Source organism: Bombus vosnesenskii, unplaced genomic scaffold, assembly GCF_011952255.1.
Source record: "Bombus vosnesenskii isolate JDL3184/JDL3185 unplaced genomic scaffold, Bvos_JDL3184-5_v1.1 scf7180000013265, whole genome shotgun sequence".
In the NCBI taxonomy this organism is placed as follows: domain Eukaryota; kingdom Metazoa; phylum Arthropoda; class Insecta; order Hymenoptera; family Apidae; genus Bombus; species Bombus vosnesenskii.
Window position 1 is genome coordinate 5,891,512 of NW_022882925.1, and position 22,811 is coordinate 5,914,322.

A 22,811-nucleotide genomic window follows, 5' to 3' on the forward strand; every position below is an offset into this window, starting at 1 on the left:
TTAACCGGCAGACGGCACGTTCTATCGGTTATTCCGCAACTTGGGTCATTTCGCGATGCTGGCGAATAAAATGGTGCCTAGAGCATTGATTTAATACGAGCCAGCTATTATGTGCACATCGGCCACGGAGGAAGCGCGGAATAAATTTATCAGCCGGGAATTATCCTCGTCCGAATTTGTATTCGCTGGTATTTTCCTGCGCGGTGAAATACGACGGTCGACGATGTCTTATGTCATCGCTCGAACGTGGCCTTTGATATTAGGTTGATGCATGCGGTGTGTCGTTTCCTCGGATGAAACTTTAGTAGCACGTACGAAATATCATAAATAGACTGCGGACTTTTATGCATTTATGGAGAACGTGAAAGCACAAATTTGCTGAGAACCGCACGCAATATGAGAAAATATACAGTTGGGTGACACAAATAAATGGATGAATGGTGGAAATCGGTATCAATAAAATTTAATCCAAGTCGTTTCAGTGTCATACACTTAAGTTTCATTTATTATATGTTCTTATAGCACGTTGATTATTTAGCAAATAATTGAAAGTAATAATTACATTTTTGCGCAAATAAGCCGTATCTAACGAAATCTCATCGATTCCATCTGTTTCCACTACCTGTTCATTTATATTCGACGACCGTATAAAATACCCAAAGTATAGTGGTATCGTGATACTTGGCAGGTAGAACAATTTTCTACCGAGTCTATGTTTTTTTAATCATATTGCAAAGAATATGAATTTGCATAAAAATCTGCACGCTAATCATAAAAATTCTGCAGAATGCAAAGAGTTGGAAAGAGAAAGGCTAGTAAATCAATATTTCTGCGATAGTTTCAAAGAACTCGGTTTGTTACACTCAGCGTGCGCCCTCCTGCATATACAATGCAGCAGCAGATAGAACGGGCAAGTGAAAAGTAGCTGACAAAAGGCCAGAAAGGGGGCGATCGGTGGAAATCCATTTTCTCGATAATTCCCTTTCGATCTCTTGCTGCAATTTAATCCCGCAACAAAAAGTTTCTCCGAGTCACGCGACGAGAAAAAGAGTTGGCTTCTCTTTTGTTCTGTACGTAAACGTCTCGCTAGCTCAAAGAATGCTTCATCGAAGAGAATACAATTAAGAGGAGCAACGAAACAATACAACGAACTAATGCTTCGAAATGGGAGGGGGAAAAAGAAGGACGACGGAAGGAAGAAGATTGATAAGGAGAGGAGAGAACGGTGGAAATGTCTTTTCATTACTCGACTGATTGCACGAGCAAATAGAGCAAATAAAGCAAATGTGGACGAGGCGAGGGTAAGATAGAGGAGAGTAGTTTCCACGCTAACAGTACGTCGTAAATGCACTGCATGCATTCTGCATATCGGTTTGCTTCGAAGAGCAACCGCAGTTAATGGCGACAACCTCCGTATAGCGATATCTTGGAAGACGAGAACAGTCGCGTTTTATGGAACTGTCTTTGGCGTACGCATTCGCAATCGCGAACTAAGTTAGAACGGTTCGCCGTTACACACGCTTCGACTCTCTTCGAGGAAGTTCCTTTTCTCCCTGCAAGTAGAACTTTAGACACGTTGCAACTTTCCCAGTGTGTAACTTTGAGATGGTTTTGTCTGTGGATGAAAAATTTTGGTACCATCTAATCCGTATTGTGCGAGTTGGGAAAAGTTTGTTAGTTTAAGTTTTGTTCCTCGGCGATCTTCTCGGCTGGATTGCAGCGAGATTTTGATTTGTGAGAAGATAGAAGTGATAGATTGGTAGATTGGTAAATATTACTTATTGTTAGGTAGTAGATTCGTAGATGGTTAAATGATACTTATAGTTAGATAGTAGATTGGTATCATTCTTTAAAAGGGGCAAACAGAAATTTAGATTTCTTGTGGATTGGGTGAAAGTGTTTTTTTACTCTGAGTATGAGTGAGATATTTATTTGGCAAAATTGGTAGAGTGGTGCTATATTCTTTAAATAAGTGGAAAAGTAGAAGTTTAGATTTCTCGTGAATTGGAAGGCAGAGTCTTTTATTGGATTGCCCGGAAACTTTGTTGCGATTTTTAAAGAATTTCGTCGACATGAAGGATCATATTGAATTTTCGCCGAAAAACCTGACAGATTTTTCAAGGATGAATTATTCAAGTTGCGTGAAAGATGAAGAAAGGTTGTGGAACAAAATGGCATCTATGTAATTCAGTAAATGTACATCGAATCGAAATGTAAATCAGAACGAACTTTCCAGGCGACCCAATAATTTGGAGATTTTTATTTGATAGAATTGGTAGACTGGTGTTATCCTTTAAAGAGGGAGGAAAGTAGAAATTTTCTTGTGAACTGGGAAAAAAAGTCTTTTACTTTGGAGATTGTTATTTCGTGAAGTTGGTAAATTGATACTATTCTTTAAGCAGGGAGGAAAGCACAAATTTAGATTTCTTGTGAATTGGATAAGAAAGTCTCTTTGGAGGTTTGGAGATTACTATTTGGTAAAATTAGTAGATTGATACTATTCTTTAAATAGGAAAGAAAGTAGAAATTTACACTTCCTGCGAATTAAAAAAGAAAGTCTTTTAGTTTGCAGATTATTATTTCACAAAATTGCCACATCAGTATTATTCTTTAAATAGGGAGGAAAGTAAAAATTAAAATCCCTTGCGAATCGAAAAAGAGCCTTCTGGTTAAGCATATGCTTTAATTCAATGTTTAAAAGGTCAATCTTCAATTCCTCGTCGAATTCGTCGATCTAACAGAACCACGACATTCATATTCCCTTACACAAAAAACAAACCACAGGAGAAAAGGATATCGTCGTGGAAGCAGGGCTAAGGTTACCCCATGGATAGTCGATAGCCAGATACGACTTGGAATTTATAGCGTGTCGACGTTTGTTCTTGTAAAAACTGTCCCCGCACTCTTTTACCTATCGTTTCTATCCCTGGGATTCGTCGTTACTTCTGCTTCGCCCTGCTTGCACGACCGGCGTTCCGCAATTTTACGAGGGAATTTACGCGATTTCCAATACAAAACTCGTTCCGGTTTTATCGTGCCGCCGTTCCAACACTGTGTGGCCGTAGTGTCCCTGTCGTGAAGGAAATCTGTTCGTTCATCCCCCTTTTCACCCCTTTTCACCAGGTGTTCGCTCGTGGTAGATCAGTTGACGATGGCAAAATTACATTCCGTGATTTTGAAATTTCTCTTAGGCCATCCACACGCCAGTGGTATGAATATTTGCAATGCAAAATCACTGGAAAATGGAGACACGTGCTGCATTCGGCCGATTCTGGATATATTACGAAAGTTCCAAGCTGAAATTCATCTTCGATCATCTGGCCTGTTGAATTCTGTCATTTTGACCATTTTATTTAACGTTCTATTCGTTCGGAAAAATAGAGATTCTTTTATGTTTCATTTTTTTCTTTATCATGAATATAATATTAAAATATATGTGTCTCCGCGAAAGCTTCTTTGGTACTTGCAGCGAGTAGAAGCGCTTTCTTATCAGGTTCTGTACGTATCATCTTTGTACTATCAAATTTTTGTATTCACGTGAAAATAATGACGTCGTCTATAGACTACGGAAAATGTGAAGATCCACAGAATGTACATAATATGCAAAGATATACAAATAAAGTCAGAGTTTTGCATTATATTATATTATTTATTTATTTATTATATTTGTTTAGTAGAAAAAACTTCTTTTACTTAGATTCCATCTTTCTAATTACATTTACAAAAATATGAATTTGCATACAGAAATATTCGCAGCCTAGTCACGTATCAATCGTTTGAGTGTACACATTGGTGAGATATTTCAATCGAGAGTTGTCGATTTGTCGATAGTTAGTTGCGACGTAGCTTTTCCCTGTGTGAGAACCATTCAACGGTTTTTGAATGTTGCCGATACAAAGTTCGTTCTATTGGCATCCTTTCGTTCGTCGTTTCGTGGTCTCATAGGATTGCCGTCGGGGCTTCAAGGCCACGACTAGTAGAAAATCCATTTGACACGACTTTCCGGCAATAAATCCGGCGAACGTGTTTCCGATCGCGCGAGAGACGCGCGGAAACACTTGGCCACCATCGAATCGCACGCTACACACTCTGAAAACCATCCTCCGTCAACGTTCGAAATCCGATTTCTCATTTTATCTGCGCGCCGTTAAAGTTTGATACGCTCGCTAGGCCATCGGCCGCACCCTGAATGATTCAGCCTGTTGACTTTTTAATTTCCACCGAGGAGTTTCAGCTTCTCGCTTGTCGCTCGTCCAAGATTAATCGATCCGCGACGTGGTTAATTGATCGAGGGCGAAAAAGAGAGAGGTTTATTTATGATGATAAATAGTCCTCCGTTTATTGTTATTATGTATTTTCATTGTGTTTACGGAGGTATTGTTGCGTCGTAAATTATTGGCTCATATCGTGAATTATAGCAGAGAATTGTGTTATAGTGTCGAAAGGTATTTGTTTAGTCTTACAATGTACAGTTCATAATATTTTATGGAAGCTTTATAGATTTATAATTAGACTGTGTATGTATATGTGTATTATATCTATATATTATACATCGTATGCAGAATGTATAAAATATTCAAAGCGTGATATTGCCTATAATGTATCTCTATAATAGGTTTCACCCCTTGCATTCCATATTTCCATGTGTATCTTTAATCTCGATTTCTTTGGTATAAGTTGTACACTTGAGTCATCGATGCTTCTATTATAGTTCTGCTTCTAGTACATTGATTTTCGACATTAAAGTTTCCAAGTTGTCCTATTAAAATTCGAAACGATATCGAATACGGGCGTCTACCTATCTACGATAAATCTCAACGTGGGATGCACACGGAAAATTGAGGTTTCGCCGGAGAAAGAATCGACAAGTCAGAAGCTGACAGGGCCATGTCATCGGAAATAAAATTATCTGTTTGGAAGGTTCCTCGACCCGAGGATAGGAAAAACAGAATGGATGAAACATTGTTCGAGCAATTACGGCGATTTAACCCAGAACGAAGTAAATCTGGCAGTTCATGACTGCTATTAACCTGCTTCCAAAAAGAGCACCGCGGTGAAGAATTCAAACTTATTCGAACGAGAAAGCAAGTTTTAAAGGAGCAGCCGCGTATTCATCACTCTCTCTCTCTCCACTGAAACGTATGCGTCTCTTATCGCTGCAGCTCTCTCTCTCTCTTTCTTCTAGTGGAAAACTGGAGGAATGCGGAAATAGTGACTCGAGAATATAGGACGAAGGGAAAAGATCTCTTGGAAGTAGGAAGAAGGCAACCTTACGGATGAAATACAGGAAGGGGAGGCGATTGCCAAGAAATAGGGCCGTTTTAGCGTCGTCCACCGAGCGGCCTCGTTCCATGCATAACAAAGGAACGTCGTACGGCACAGGGATAATCTTTCCACGAGGACTACGAGGACACTTCAACTCTCTGTCGTTGCAAACCTACGGGGTATCCGGGAGTATCTCGTAAATTTCACCGATGGAACAACCCTGCCCTGAACTGACGACGACGCTCGCGACGACGCGACGGCGCGACGCTCTAACTTTCAACGAAGTAGCCTCGTATTCGTTATTCAACAGTTTATTATCACGACAAATTTTTGGGTGATCCTTTAAACTTTCCGTTCATAAGACTTTTGCGAAGCTGTGAATAATACCAATGATCAGATTGAGGATTTTCGTAAATCTATTTAATGGAAGAGGTAGAATCTGTCAGAAATAGAAATATTATTATTTCATCTTTTAGATATTTAAGAAGTAGATTACTTTGAGCGTGTTTGCTTATTGTAGTACATTTAAATCCCTTCACAAGCAAAGATTAAACCTATCAACTGCACTTTTGTATTACTACTTTATCCCTGTGCTGCCTCTCAAAGAAATTATATCTCATTATATAATATTAGAAAGTTCACGTAAAACACAAACGACGACACTGGACGATTAAAATCAAACCATGCAGCCACAACACAAAATTCTCAAATTCTCAGTGACAGAAAAATAAAAGGCAAAAAAAAAAGAGGGATTGACGAAAGTCCCCTGTTGGTATCTCGTTACACGGGGATTACGGGCGTTCGTTGTGAAAGGGTTAGAGCTACGTCTACTTTTTATCTTCCCATCGAGCTCGTTACCCACAGAGCGTGGGAACCCCGTGAACCGTGCAACAAAACCAGGGAAAAGGAAGCGACCTCGGACGTATCGGCCGCACAATCGATACGTGCCAATAACCACAACGACGACGCCCCCTCTCTCTCCGTAATTTGCCGTCTCTTATTTCCGGCCTCATTAACTCGCCTCTCACCGAGGCGAAACGGATATATATTGTCGGCGGAGATTTTCAGAAAATTGGACCGATGTTTTCTCTCCGGTGTTCCGTGCGCTGGATACGTTACAATGGCGCGACGCTTCCTACGCCAGCGAGTAGTATAACGCGATGAATAGAGCCGACACCCTTGCATACGGTTATACACAATGCCTCGCCTGCCCGTACAACGTCCCCTTGCAACGCTCGAAACTGATGTTTGCCGATGAAATTAGTTGGCGAACAGTTAGTTAATTTCTCGCGATCGAAATTCGCCCCGGAAAAGTAATTTAAGCGAGAGCCTCTGGAGGAAATTAACCGGCTGCCGGAAACCGATCCTATCGGCAGGAGAAGTTGCGCGGAAGGGTCACGAATGCTGCTTTATTTTGTGGATGTTTCATAAGCAGCCTGTGGATTTTTATACGCGGGATTTTTATATGGGAAACTTGAGGAGACAAGAATGCAGAGAACGCACGTGACACGTGGAAATTGTAGAAAGTATTCGAAACATAGTGCTTGTTATTAGGTTGCGGATTTTTATGAATTTGGAGGAAATGTAAAAGCGCAAAGGTGTGCATAACATGCAAAAGTATAGGGAATATACAGAGTTCAGTACCTATTGTAATATCTAAAAACTAAAACAAATTTCTGCTTGGGTTCTATTGCTTTAGTTGCATTTACGAAAATACGAATAGAGATAAATACCACCCAGTTTTACCTTTTTCGTAAAATTCATACCATTAATTACTTTTCCACGAATTCTCATCTCCAGGATATTAAATGTCGTTCCGTGTCCCATACCCAATGTATCTATTCACGTTAGAAATTTTGTTTTCCATAAATATGATGACAAGAATCGTTTTGTTAAGAATTGTTGTCCATTGAATCCATTTCTCTTCCTTCAAATTATCCTTCTTCGATAACGTTCAATTCTTATGGGTCAACGTATAAAACGAGAAATAATTTCCTTTATAGTCGGTAAGATAGAATACTTGTCAGCCATCGATGGCGATAATAATAAATCGCGAGGATCGATTGAACGATGTCCATTCAGCTGACTGGGGAAGGTTCAAAAGCTGTTGGAGGATCAGAGAAACGTCATGGTCTAGCAGGATCTCGCGATCAATCAAGGAAATCGTATTCGAGCAGTCTAATAGCCGGTCGATTCCTTCGAGATTGCTATTAATTCGTTCAACGAACCGAGTTGCATCCTTTACGAGCGTCTATCCTCTTGGTCGGTTGGCACGGGCGCGCCAGCTGAGTGCTGGCTTGATTCCAAATCGAATCCATTTAAATACTTGACCTTCTTGCCCTCTGCCGCCTTTTAATTCCCGATTTTATGAGCTCCTTCGGCCGTTAAAAGCCCTTGGTGAAAAGCTATTAATGCACGACGTGCGTATTTTACGAAAAGAGATTGTTTCTTGAGCTCTTAATAGACATCTTCGTCTACTTTACAGCTCGTTTCCGCTGACTTTTATGGTGTAATTTGCCAGATCGTGGATTTATATGCATTTATGCGAAATTTAAATGTGTAGAGTTGCACGTGATGTGCAAAAATATATGAAACACCCAAAGGGGAACATTATCTAAAATTTGTACGATGCAAAGTTGTAACTTTTTTCGCTGCAAAATCGTCGATCTTTGAATCGTAAGTTCGTGAAAAAAGATCGTGCAATGATTTGTGTAAGCTCGTTTTAAAGGAAGTCTACTTTCTCATCCTTGAATTGAATTTCCTCGAACATTCTTTCACGTTCAGAGACGAGACTGGAAACTAAAGATGATCTTTTTATCCCTTTACTTCTCCAAAGTAACAACAGCTCAGAGATCGACAATTTTTCAGTCAATAATTAATTATCCTTTAATTCTGTTGCGGAATAATTAGAGAACGAAACAAACGTATATTTAGGTTCTACCTTTTTCGTTATTTGCATATATAATTTACAAGCCTGATCGAGACTAAATGACCAATAGATTGCGAGATTTACAAATCTGGCTTGCGGAATCGCTCACATTCTGCGTGAAATTATAGAAAAAATAGTAACACGAATATCATAAACGAGAAAACTAATTTGGTTTTAGTGCACATAATTCATGAGATTTTCATGATACAGGCGAATATATATTCCTTGTAGTATGTACGAGTTCCTAAATGAAACGATAATTCTTAAAGATTTTCATGTTTTAAGGATTATACGTTTTAACGATTTATGACTACAGATTTATATATTTTGACATTCTTCACGAGTGCTTTGAGATTTTATTCCCTGCGTAACAGTAACAACGGGAAAATCCGTAATGCAACTTTAAAGTCAACAATTGATAGTGTAAATTCGACCAATCGCGGGGAGACGTAATCGCGAGGAAAGACGTCAACGGGGGTCGTAAATCCCCGTTACGATTATGACAATCGACACCACGAATTGATCGATCCCCTGATTTCCGTTGAGATAATAAGGGGTGATTGAGTTTGTATAACACTGGGATTCACAGTATTATAAAGTATATATTTACAACACTTAGATTAGAGAAATAAATAGTTAACAACTTGTCGCACGAAGATGCGATAGATATGTACCCTAGAGCAGGGCTCTTATAATGGAAATTAATGTGTCAATGGACTTAGCACTATGATATGTTTAGGAGAGAAGATGTATGTTCGACAACACCGAGAACCGACAAAAGATTTGCGTGAAGTATGCGACTCTCGCGCTATGTGTAGACTGCCGCGTTAGGCGTTAGTTTTTAGACTGACTGTCGCTCTTTTTCTAATACGGAAGAAAAGTTCGGTGTGGGTGTGCCCCTGTGCCTAAAGAACGCGGATTCGTTGTTCCCACTTTCGTTAGGAAAAGTGAGGGTAACGAACCGCGGTGTCGATTGGTTATGACCTGCACTACTGCTCGAAGGGATGAGTAGGAAGTCTCCTACCATCGTGGTGGATAGATGACTGTGTGCGTGAGGAAAACCTAGCTTGTTTTATTAGAGGGCTATTCGGATTTTCCTAATGGGTGCATACCCGCTTTCTCCGTATTTTAAGTGCGCCTAATAAACCCAAGGACCTCTCTAAAAACCGATTGTGTTTCGAGAATATTTTTAAGCTTTAGAAATTCTTCAAGACAACGGATTGAAGACATATGGCGAAACAATGCAGGGAAGTGAAAGTTATGGTGGGTCCTTAGGTTTATTGAGGGTCGAAGTGACGTTACGCAGGTCGGTTGTTGTCCGGTCGCGCGGGCTGGCGTGCAGATGTTTTAGGCGGCGTAACAGATAGGTTGAAAATCTGAAACGGGACACCCATATTTTTGAATATAACGTAGAATTTCAGCTTCACGACATATCGAAATGCTGTATTAAACGCATTAATAACTGATCACGAAGAGAGTGAGAGAAAGAGAGACCGCCCCATCGATCTGTACGATTTATTTATAACACTAATATTTGAACTTGCTTCGCTCGTGTATTCCACGTTATTTCTCTGTCTTTTGGCGAGTATCTGATCGCGTTATTTCGAAACCATTCCCACTGATTGTCGAGGTGAACGATCGTTTTATTACGAGGTAAATCCTCGCATTATATCCAATCACCGGGTATCCAGTGAAATTCTATTTTCAAACGACATCGCGACATAGAGAATCGCTTCTTTCCGTTCCTCTGACAAGCCAATTCAATCGTAAATCGGCTCTCAAATTCTTTTTAAACGTGACACACACGCTAATCTTTCGCTATTTAAGGGATTATTCTATCGTACATTAATTTACGAAATCATCGATTCGTAGACTGTAGATTTTTCATCCTATCAGTTCCTGCAACGCAGACTTTGATATGGGAAATTTTGTTAATTTCTATCTTTACCGAAGCACCATTTTTCTCCTTATATATTTCTACTAAATCAAATTTTGACTCGGAGGAATCGGTTGGCTACTGTAAAAATGGAAACACCAGTTCGATTCATGTTGTTATTCAACGGTTCGATTTATTCCTAATAATCAGACCGTGGATTTTTCTGCATTCATGAGAAATTTACAGCTACTGAAACATAGAACAGAATGCACGTAATATGCAAAAGTATATAAAACGTTCGCAATATAGTTCCCATTCTAACGTTTAATAGATGAAAGAATTTTTTATTCGAGTTCCAATTTTCCAGTTATATTTGTCCAAATATGAATTTCCATAAATGACCGCATTTGCATAAATATTAATAACATTTTGCTAAAACGTCAAACGCCCTATTTATCCAAAACTGTCGTGAAAGAATGCTGGCCAGGTGTCTAAACCGAACCCTGTCGACCCTCATTTCTGGCAACGAGTCGTTGACAGCTTATTGTTAGCTGAAGCCATTTACTTTCGTCACGTCAACGTGTAAGCTCGCTTCTTTCGTTGCTCGTGACACGGAGCCTGGCGTTATTTTCGAATCCACCTGCTGGTGGTCCTGTTTCATCCTAAAAACCTGATATAGCCATGGAAAATAAGGGTACGCGACTCCACTCCATTTTTCCTGTCCTCTAAAGATTCCTTGGTCCTTGGTGGATAGGTTCTTCGTTCATTGTTACCCGGTTTCTTTATTCTAGCAGATAGGTTTTTGCGTTGTTTGCGAGAGTTAAGTTCCAGCGGGACGGGTGTCTCTTGATGGAACTTTGATCGTGATGGAAAATCGAAGGAAGTTCTTGCGAACCTCGTGAGAGAGTGTTCGTCGTCGCAAAGTACGGGAAGATTGATTTTTCTCAGGAAAATTGGCACCTCTGTTGCGAGATTTGTAGCAGCAGTTTACTCATTTTTACTATGAGAAATATTTAAGCAGAACGATCAAAGAGTTACAGTTTCTGGTATTTTTGTACCTAAAATACCTGGTTTCGTGCGTTATATAAACTGTCAAAGATGAAGGTTTTAAGACTTTAAGAATTTATCAGTCACAAAAATTTACATATACTAGTCCAAAGTAATATATATTATTTGTATCAATATAATTATTGTTACAAGTATCGATATAATTGTATCAAGTGACAGAGATAGAAAAATAAAGAAAGAAAAAATGTTTGTCTACAAACTGAAACGATTAGAATGAATTTATGTATGGATCGGAGTAAAGAATTAGTTGGTCGAAAATTAATTAGGAATCAGGAGTCGACGATTAAGAAGATAGCGATTTTTCTTTCTTTCTTAAATATCGTGTCGCTCTATTGGTTGACAAAAGTGGTATACTCGTGGAAGAAAATAGTTAAACGTACAACAAAATACAGTCGCGTAGACTCTGCTTCGACTCACCCGCTTATAGCAAACAGATAATCTGCTGTTGCTAAAACAGGTCAATGGAGAGACAATAGAGAGTAGGAAAGATCACGTGAATCGAAAATCGATTGGAAAATTGTTTAGGTACTTTTCAGATTACGTTTCGATATGGTTAATTAAAATTATCGTTCATCTTTAAACGCTCGAAATGATCGTTTCGAGTCACTTACGCTCGATTACGAATTAATTAAAAACACGTGTTTACTCAAGTATTATCCAATATCGGAAGCTGTAGATACTCGGAAAACGTTTGCCAGGGCAAATCTGTCGTCAATTGTTGCTCGACGATCGAACACGAATTTCGCGCGATCTGTCCATCGTCGCGTCGTTGGAGCATTTAATGGTTTTACATTCTAAAACCTTCGCGCTGAAAAGTAGACGTAATCACTATTGTTCTATTACAAACGCGATTTGTACCATTAGAAACGGCGGCTGATTTCGAATCGCCGCTAAATCCTTTAATCGACCGCACGAGGTTTCACGACTAGGTTCGTGATAATGCACGTGAACACGCTCGTGGCGTGATTCTCCGTAATACGAAATTCGTGTATTTTCCACAGGTATTTCTCTGAACATAATGATCAGCAGCTGTTTACCTATCTTTTAACGCGGTAATTTACTCTTTTACTCTTTTAATTATTGGACTAAATTTCGTATCTAGGACGCAATCTACTTGCGACTTACCGTTTTTCTGCGTCCCCGTTCTTTGTTCTTTTTTTAAAAATGCGTTCACGAGTTGGAAGAAATATAATCAGAAAGTAACGGAATTATTCTTTGCAAATAAAATATTTCTAGTTGCGGAGCTATTTAATTAAGTAAGTAATTAAGTACTTAAGTAAGTAGTAAAAGAATTAAAAAATTTCCGAGCACGCTTTACAGGTCGTATCCTAGTGTAGCGACAGTTATCCTTAGAACCAAATTCTCCAAGCGCTTAATAGACCCATAAACCTGGTTCTTAAACAAACATCAAGACAGACGATGTAGAATCGTAAAAATGATCGGAGTGGAAAGTTACGATGCATCGTTGGCAAGCGTCGTCGTGTTTCTTGGTCGGCGAGGAGCGATGATTTCGCGAGACTAAAACACGAAATGAAACCGAGCTCCGCTCGTTTGCCCGTTATTCTCGTCGACGCAGTTACCCGGAAAATTTGCATCTTTTTCTGCTCGTCCTTCCTCGAGCCGCGGTTCTTTTCATCGTCGAAGGAACGACTTGGCCGGGGAAAGTAGCGAAGAGATAGCACGGTGGCAAATTTCCTGGCTACTCTTATCGCGAACAGTACTCTACGTTCGTTCGTTCGTTCGTCGTTTGCAACGGACCAACCAAGATGACGTCGTTTTCTTTCGCGGACGAACCTTAAATTCGCCTGTCTTCTCTTTTTACCGAAGACAAATGCTTTTTGTTGCTTGCTTCTACCTTTTCCATGTATTTCCAGAGCAACCTTGGGATCCTAATTCTTCTGTTCTCCTGTAATTACGGGTTCGCTGATCTACCTGATCTGAAGCAATCCTTTAAGAAGAGGTTGTGTCGATCGCGATAAGACGTAGTTTTTTTTAGAAATATGATATACGAGGCACTGGTGGAATCTTCGTTGTTCGGTTAGTTACACGTTGTAAATAATATAGATAGGTTCGTATTTGTTTAATTCTCTTCCTCAATATTCTCTTCTATTTGTACCTTAAATTCTTGCACCGTGTTCGTGGATTTCTATTTGTTTGATTTCTAAGAAATATCTGCCTATACAGTGAAGTAAATAAATAAAAGTATTTATTTATTTGAAGCATATCAATTACTTATATTATATCGATTTATCCCAGTCAGACTTCTTACGTTTCATACGACACGCTGTAAGTCTGCAAACCTATCCGAAGCAATTCATCATCAATATAGACGAACGAATTTTTCAACACAGGATTCGTGAAATTGTATCCAGCTAAAAGACTAACTACGATTAGATATTTCTTAATTCTCGCTGTTAATAAAACTTTCGTTGGCAATCTCTGATAAAATTTCCCTTTCAAAATACATAAACCATCGTGAGTCGATCGTAGAAGGAACCGATACCGGCAGGTTCGAACGCTTGACAAACGTATGTACAAAGCGTACAGATCCATGGAGAATGTTTTCCCTTGGCCGTCGACAGATAACTTCGCAGGCTTTACGAAGAAATTCTTGGAAATCGTGAGGCCGATCGTGGAATACCCAGGGCCGATTCTCCGTGGAAGGAGATTTGACAAATGGTTTTATCCGGTAGTTGACGCCTCAGTTGACGCGCGTACGTGCACGTGACATGTGTCGCGTGTGTCGCCTCGTGTGACCCCGGCCCCCAATGGGAACCTGAGAATATGTCATTCCTCGACGTTGGTGAAATGGATGGTGCGGCTTGACGCACCCTCCATGCTGAAATTTCGGACGGTGAACGAGGAGAGACGGTTGATCGCGTTGCCGATTTGACAGTCTTTCGTGCACGTTTCTCGTCCGGCGAAATAATGCGTCGACAACCCGATTACGGGTTGAATGAACATCGATCTAGATTCAATCCGAAGGCAATTTCTTCTCGAATAACGTTGCAGCAAATAGCCGGCTGAACGATAACTTTGCCACCCTGCCAATCGGCTTTGAATCCGCGTGCAATTTTTAGTGATTCGATTTTCATCCCTTTGTTATTAACTTGGATAGAATTTTACGAGCTAAAGTCAATTCTGTGGCCTTTGTTTCGTGCCGAGCGGGTAAGTTTGACAGTTGAGCTTTGAATAGGCGTAGAACTTTCGATTTTCGTACTTTTCTATTTGCTTAGTGGCGATTCTGGCCGGAGATGTAAATTTTTCGCCTTCGATAATTAGCGAGTTCAACGATAAAAAGATAACTCTGAATGGTAGCATATTTAACGAGGGATTAACGAATATTATATTTCATAATGAGAAAAAATGGATTTTTGTTGATACATACATTTACATACGTTTTTGTTTGTATGCGTATATTTCTCGCAATATCTTCTTTTAAGTATAACAATAAGATCGCATAATTTTATATATCTTCTTCATTTCTTGAACATTTGAAAAATATTGATTATTACAACTGTATCATTGGTTTGCTCTAAAACTTCGTAGCTTTATCAACTGCTTTTAAAAGGTTCCTCACTCTCGATTATATTAATCCTCTCGGCGATATTACACGTCAATATTACCTCAACATATTTTTACGCTTACAAATGGTAAACCTAAACCATTTATCGAAATTAGAAATAAATACGGATCGGATATGTAATTGCGAATCGCGCTCACTTCCTTCTTGTATGTAATATTATTACCAGCTAATTACCGCGTTGGGGTGTTCGACAATTTGATTGTTCAACAAAATACAATTCTTTCGTTCTAAAAGCTACTTAGGTATCTGTCTAGTACGCGGAAGTTGAGAAGCATACCGATAGAATCAAGTACAGTAATACCATAAATAATCACTCTTATAATAACTCTATATGAGCATTATAAACCAAAAGTAAGAAGATGAATTCGCGGACGTCGAATACATGTGACGCTAACCGCTAAAGAGTTGAAATACTGCCTTCTAGTTGTCAATTAACACCAAAATTAGACAGTCAACTTGATATACCTGTAATCTTCATATATCAAATTTTCATCAAACTCAATAGCTAGCCAGAACTCTTGCAACCCAGATATCTTTCTCCGTGAAAATTACCAATTTTCAAACGAACCAACAAAACCTGCCTATCAGCGCGTTTTCCATCGTCGCACGATTAAAGTAACGCTCGGTAAAACTGCACAAAGCGGAATAGAGTTAATAACCGTCTCGTGCAATCTCGAACCTAAATTCCAGAGTAATCTGACTGAACAGAGAACGAGAGGGCGAGAGGACTATACCTACGCTGTACACCTAGCAGCTGCATCGAAACACGGGCCAGCTCCTTGTTCGTTGGATTGTTTCGTAAGCGACTGCTTAATTTACCGGTCGTGTCAGCTGCAACGGATGGAAAAAATCGCTCGGCTATGCAAGTTCCTCTCGGTGCGATGTTTTCACGTAGCTGCGTAGTAACAAGGTGGAAACACCGAGCGCGAGAACCATCTGGTAATAATGTTCGGTTCGAGAACACGGCCGCTACGAGTGTTTTCAACCGTGTGCCTGTTGCCGGAGCAGAGGGAGAATCGGCCTGGAAACCGATCGGGAACGGGCCGTTGGTCGGAAACGAGGATAGGAACACGCTGAACGTCGCTAATTGCAAAAACTGCCTCGAGGCATCGTCGTCCACCGCGTTCTACTCGATGATTCAGCTCTCCGCGGGAAAAAGGAAACCGGCGGACGCGTAAAACACGGCTATTCGGTCAACTTTCTGGAAACTTTCCACATTCTTACGCGCGAGCGTGTCAGCAGATTCATTCCGCTTTAATTCATCATTCAATGGTCCGAGTTTGTGTTTTGCGGGATTATTCAGAAATGTTGTTTCCCCGTGGAAAATCGAGTTTCAATGTTTTCGATGGGGAGCAACAGAATCTTTTTAGTGGAAAATCGACTTTCGATATTTTTCAATGTTGAAATCATGGAGGAAATGTTTCGATCTACAGAAAATTGGGCTATTACGGTAACAACCAACTCTTTTGGAATATTCCAGAATATATGTTCAATCTGGAATAAAAAAACTCAGTATCGAATTTTTAAATGCCTCTTCTATAAAAGATCGAAAATATGACCTATCACGGTAGTTATGATTTTTCTTTTATACATTTTTTGTCGTTCGAAGGAAATTAAAGAGAACGTAAATTGGTTCAGTTGGCTGGTATATTATACGATCTGTGGAAAATGTAAAAAAGGATATATATATTAGATGGTTGGTGAATTGTTCGCTCTTTTGTGGAACGCCAGCTGCGTTTTATCTTGACGACACCGGTAACGTCGTGCCATTTCCACGTTCCGCAAAGTTTTTCTATACTTCTACTGCTGATAGACGCACTGCAGAACGCTGAAACGTCTCTGTTTCGTGTATTAGCGATATCGTGCCGCGATAAATGGCACATGCACCTTCTGCGCTCGCTTTTTCCACTGTGTTTCGCAACAGATATTTGGTGTCAGGAGAATTCTTAATGGCTCTTGGTCAGTACAATTCGTGAATTTATTGTTTCGCTCGTTATAAATGAAGATTAGATGGAGAGATGCGATAAGTCTATCATCGTTGAGTTTTAGGTAACTTTAGTATATCATTGGGAAAAGTAATGTAGTTTGAAAGTTGCTCAATGAAAACGAAACTTAGATTTTTATATGTTATACAGGGTGGTTGGTAACTGGTGGCACAAGCAAAAAGGGGGTGATTCTACGCGAAAAAAGAAGTCGAAAATATAGAATAAAGAAATTTTTTTTTATTTTTTATTTAATTTTTCCATCGAGACAACGATCTACAGTGAGATCCGTTATAACGAGACGTGATACAGTGCACGCGTACCGAGCGAAAATTCAAAGTCGATTTTTTCGAAAACAAAGCCTCAAACGAAAAATTTTTATTCTATATTTTCGACTTCTTTTTTCGCGTAGAATCACCCCCTTTCCGCTTGTACCACCAGTTACCAACCACCCTGTATATTATATATCTAATAAAAGTAGAAATATACAGAATACAGTTAAGATTTTATTCAATGAGAGGATGAAGAAAGGATAAAGGAAGGAAAGAGATCTTGCAATGATTCCCTATGATTCCCACATAAGGAAGTGAAACTATAAATAATGTAGTATTTTTATATTACGATATTTTATCCTATTTCTCTATAAATATACGACTTTCATAAAAAAAAATTGTGTGTACTTTTACATTCTTTCAACAATTTTTATATTCTTTAAAATATTATTCGAGATTTCAACATTAAATATTTTCTATTACTATCTTTCATCTTAATACCGGAATAAACAACGACGGCAAACACGTAAGTAGAAAATTTACAGATTGCTAGGGAAAAGGCAGCATTGTATGTAAAGCAAAGGAACGATTAGATAGGGACGATACATAAGAGATACGCGTAAACGCGAGATCTGTTTCGCGATTAAACGACACGTTTGCAAATAACAGGACGAGGTGGTCGATAATTCAGGCAAGCCATCATCTTCTTCCATAGAAACGTCCGATCAATTACAAGGTTCATTCTACTCGCGAGTGATTGTAGGTTCTACCTTCTCCTTTAATATACGGCCAATTACGCTTTCTCTTTTCTTACAACCTCCTATGAACTGAAACATGATCGAAGTAATGATCGTGTAATATGACATTTCCAACATGACAGTTACAATTCTGTATAGTCTAAAAGAAAATTGCTGTTCGACCAGTATGCAAAGAAGGAAAACGTCGATAAATTCGTAATTACCAAGTTGTGTAATCATCTTTTAATTAAGCCTCGTTTCGAAAGAGTGCTTAGCTAAATGGAAGAGTAATTAAGTGGCTTAAATAGTCCGTTACAAAGGAGACAGCTTCGAATAATTATGACACCGGCAAGTTTGAACATCGTTCAACCGATCTGTTCGCTTCTAATTTATTCAATGGAAGGCGCGCTGCTACAGAAGCTGTATTACATAAATTTCGTTATGTAATACATTATAGTATGTGCTTCACGCGTAAGGATGCTCTCATTAGATCGGTAGAAACGTTCCGGTTTAGTGTTGGAATTGTCACTTTACGCGCAAATAAGCTATTGGGCCAAGCACGCGCTCCAAGAATTCGAGCACCGGGTGTCTGTCTAGACACTGGTATTTTCTACTTACAGTGAAACTAGCGATCGCGCTCATAATCTTTTCTTTTTTTGTTATTTCTTCCGTACTTGGTATTTCGATACTTTCCTATTGGAGATGTTTAATGTAATATCAAGGAAAAGTCTAACTTCCTTATTTATTTACCTCGAAAATTCGAAATAATTCAATACGTGGTAAATAGATGATTTGGAGTTACTTATTTCTTAAAGTACTATTTTGGAATCTATCTAAAACGACTTATTTTGCTTCATTTTATTTTCAAACATTTTCAAATCTCTAGAATGCCAATCTTATACTGTAAGAATACCTGGCCCCTAAATTTTTAAAATTTTAAACGACTCGGTATCATCTAAATCTTGGGCTATCCTGTTAAATTACTATAAACGAGCATTGTACGGTCCAAGCTAGTAAAATGGAGAAGCACAGTCGTGAATTCAGGTGTCATTCACGTTCACACAACGCGTAGTAAAAGTTTGATGGGCCAGACACGGAATAGTATTCAATACTCTTTGGGGGATTTAAGCAATGATCGATGAAATCGTTGTATTTCGCAGCGATACGCTGCAGGCTTACCAGTGGTTACGAACGACCGCACGCGTCACTCGTTCGAACACGCGTAGACCAGGGCGAAGCGCGAGCGAGCGTGGCCCCAATTAATTTGCAATCGATTATATGACTAGCGTTTTAACGTCACGTAGCAAGCAATTCGTACGTGCCTCCCAGCTGTATTTGTGCATTATATTTCACTGTCGAAATATTAAAGAAGGATATGGATATTTAAAATGCTGAACACAAAGAAAGTTGAGTTTAATAATCAGAGCACGAGTCGGAAAAATGATGTATTTCATGAAGCTTATTAAACAATTACTTTTTTTGAATCGACAATGAAATTAAATGGTATGGACTGCAGAAGTCGTTTTGAAATGTCGCTAAAATTAATGTATAAAATTAGTGTACGATCAAAATCATATCAAAAAGCGAAATTAATAAGGAAATGAAACGATCAAAGTATAAAGAATGCATTAGAATAATAGATACTTTAGAAATCCACTACACGTATCATATAGACAGAAAAATTTCTATTAAAAAAGAATTTTTTTAATTCTACAAATCCATTATTTTGATCTATTCATCTACATTATATGTTATATCGAAGATTCTGTTTACCTACATTAAAATTTTTCGAAATAACTAACAACGAACTATAATGATTTCAGATGTCCTGACAGCGGGCCCCGGGCCACCAGGATGCCGACAGACGACGACTATGGCCGAAGAGAACGTCTCCTACTGCACCAACATCCGATCCCTCAATACGGGTCCTCGTCATCTCCGGTTCCAGGATCGAACGCCGGAACGTCCGGAAGTGTCGGTTCCCAGATCGGTTCCACCAGCTCCTCGGATTGTTATAAGCCAACGGCGCAACAACAGCAAACTGATCTGCGAACGAATGGATCGAATGTCACCGTTGGCCAAGATCGTTACCAGTCCGATCAGTCCTCTCAAGGGAACGAGCACGTCGATTATGGAGGCCGTGAACGAATGTCAGGCATCGAGAGGCATGACAAATCAACGGACAAGCCAACGATCGACGATTTCCCAAAGTCCTGCGCGGAAACGCGTTCGATACAGTCAAGTTGCGAGCGATTCAGCCATTATCAGAATCAAGAGAGATTCGGTCAGCCCTCTTTGCAAGTCCACCACCAGTTTACCCCAGGGAGATCGACTGCGTCTGGACAATCGTTGTCCGGAAACGTGGTTCTGGCCGACCGTTTTCCACGATTCAACGAACTCACCGGCCTACACGGTGAGCAGAGATTGTCCTTGGCCCCGAGCGAACGCTTTCAACCGGCCACCAGCACCGAGCTTCGATTCCATCATCCCCCTAACGAGCTGGTGTCAACCGGAAACGAATACGCGAATACCAATATCTTGGTATCGGGCTGCGCGACCAGTCCATTTTCATCAGAGACGTTCCCCTCACCGCCATCACCGGCACCAGCGAACGACCGTTTCGTTCCACCGCCGCCTCTGTCACCCAGCCCAAGCGAGAAATATGCCTCGACCCAGAGTCTGGCTGGTTATCCTGCTGCTGATAGGATTCTGCCCCCAGGTTCTCCAAGCACCAGATATGGCAGCGGCACGGCACCAGCTTCACCGATGCCAACTAAAGAACGATTCTCTTCGGCGGAACGACTACTGGCCAATCAACAGTCGTCGAGTTCCATGCACGAGCCCAAGGATCAGCAACGATACGCTGGAACCAGTGATCGCCTGCTGTCCGGATCGTCGCCGGTGCTTGGAAGTCTACAAGCCAGTCTACAAGGGGACAGGGTTGGTATATATACCACGAGCAAGGATTCGACCGGATCGAGATACGGCGCCATTTCGACGGACCGATTACTTTCATCGTCACCTATACATGCCCCAGTGCCAGAGAGGTTCGCCAGCAAGTCGACCGATCGGTATCTCGGCGAGTCGCCTGTACACGAACGATATCATCGACAGGAAGCGACATCAGCCATTCACCACGATCGTTACTCGACGATATCGTCCAGCGCCGAAAGATTCCTCTCCAATTCACCTAATCCCGAGGCCTCTCATCAGCGTTACACGTCGACGGAGAGGTCACTGCAGGTGTCGTCTAGCAGCAACGAACAGAGACGTCTGTATACCGATCGAGGCGTCGAAACGGTCTGTCAGAAGTATACAGACAGGTCCAGCGGATCCCCCGCGCCCACCGACTTCAACAGATACTCCACATTCCAGGAGGTTGGAAACACCCAGTCCAGATATGTCAGCACCAACGATCGTTTCAACGATCTCGCGATACAGCGCTGCGGTCAGTCGCGAGCAAACGATCGATTCTGTGTATCAAACGATCGTTATCTCGCCAGTTCGTCACCAGGACACGATGGACGACTGGCTAACAGCGATGCGACCAGGTACGTCGTCTCGGGATCATCGACGGAACGTCTGCTCTCCGGGACATCCTCTTCGTCCTCTTCTTCGACCGACACGGTCGCCCGGTATCACTCCTCCTACACGAACACGGCAGCCACCCAGTCCACCACTTCCAATGATCGTTTCACCTCCGTCTCTCCCACTCCTGAAACAGCCAATACCAATCTGCGGTCAGCAACAGGAACTGGAACAACCGGTGGCGCAGGGAGTTCCGGATATCAGGGTACGACAAAAAGCGGCGTCGACAAATATCTTCAGGTGTCAAAGTCTGTGCAGAGCTACGGGAACGATCGCTATACCAATCCAGGCGATCAGTTCGACAGGCTCAGCCAGGATCGTTACGACAGATTCGCCAATCCTGTCAGCACCACGGATCGCTTCACACCTTCGTCCGGTACTCCTGATCGCTTTCATTCTGCCACTGATCGATACTCTCCTGTACGCGCCGCGGACAAGTATCTATCCTTGCCGAAACCCAAGGATCGATACACCGGTCGCATAACACCGATCTCGTCTTGTGGTACTTCGGTGGTTGCCACGTCGACCGATCGAACTTATGGCTCGACTAGCGCAACGGGAAGCTACGTTCCGCCAACCGCGCACACGCCTGTCGAACGATACGTGCCTCAACCACCTCCGGAGGTTCTCTACCCGGACAGATATGTCGACAGATACGTACCACCTTCTGCACACACGCCTACCGATCGTTATGTGCCCACCAACGATCCAGGTGATCCATACATGAGACGAGATCTTGGATTCCATCATCATTATCGGCTACCACCGCCTGCCGGCTACCCATACCATCAGTCTCATTTCCGACTTCGCGGTTTCGCGTACGCATCACCAGGTCGCCTCGGTGGTAGCCCGGGTTCCAGTAGTTCGAGTAGCTCGGCATCTAATCAGAGAGATGGCTTCTCAATGTCCCCGCTGCTCAGACCCAAGGTCCGTGCCTCTGCGGTCGAGTTCCCGACATCGTCTACTGGAGTTGTTGGTCGTCACGTGTGTACTAACCCACCATCTTGTTGCAACGAAGTATCTGCAAATGGAAGAGCCTGTTGTCAGGCGATTAGAAGGTCTCTGCCGCCGGGGGCGTTGCCGTCGATACCCACGCAATCTTCCTGGTGAGTCATTTCGACATTTGTGGAATTTACATTTGGCCACTAGGCATTTATCCGTAGCTGTAGGAATTTTGTAATAAATTTTTATTTTTAACGCAAAGATATCACTCCGCGAAGAGAAATATGGATGAGCGTGGTAGAAAAATATCATTGGACTGCAGGGTCCAATATGATGCTGAAGCTTTACAAAAGAGACAATACAGGCCAATACAAAGTAATTCAATAGAAGAAGTGCATGCCGTGAAATTTTTGTTCTCTCGTGTAGAAAGTTTTTGATAAATTCCTTCGTTTTTATATTTCACTGATGTTGAATATTAGTTTGCTGTGTAATATACCTGCGAATATACCCAAAATTTATCGTTTGCGAGAAGAATATTAAAAGCTAATAAGGTGAATGTCCTGAGG

General features: G+C 41.0%; 1 protein-coding gene across 4 annotated transcripts in view; it reads left to right on the forward strand.

Annotated features, from left to right (window-relative positions):
* Positions 1 to 22,811, forward strand: part of LOC117243438 (inactive rhomboid protein 1) — a 299,403-nt gene that overhangs the window by 97,137 nt on the left and 179,455 nt on the right. For all 4 annotated transcript variants that reach the window (XM_033510939.1, XM_033510940.1, XM_033510942.1 and 1 more), the window contains exon 4: positions 19,539 to 22,409. In XM_033510939.1, coding sequence (XP_033366830.1) covers positions 19,570 to 22,409 — 2,840 coding nt within the window. In that variant the 5' untranslated portion in view covers positions 19,539 to 19,569. The remainder of the gene's footprint in view (positions 1 to 19,538; positions 22,410 to 22,811) is intronic.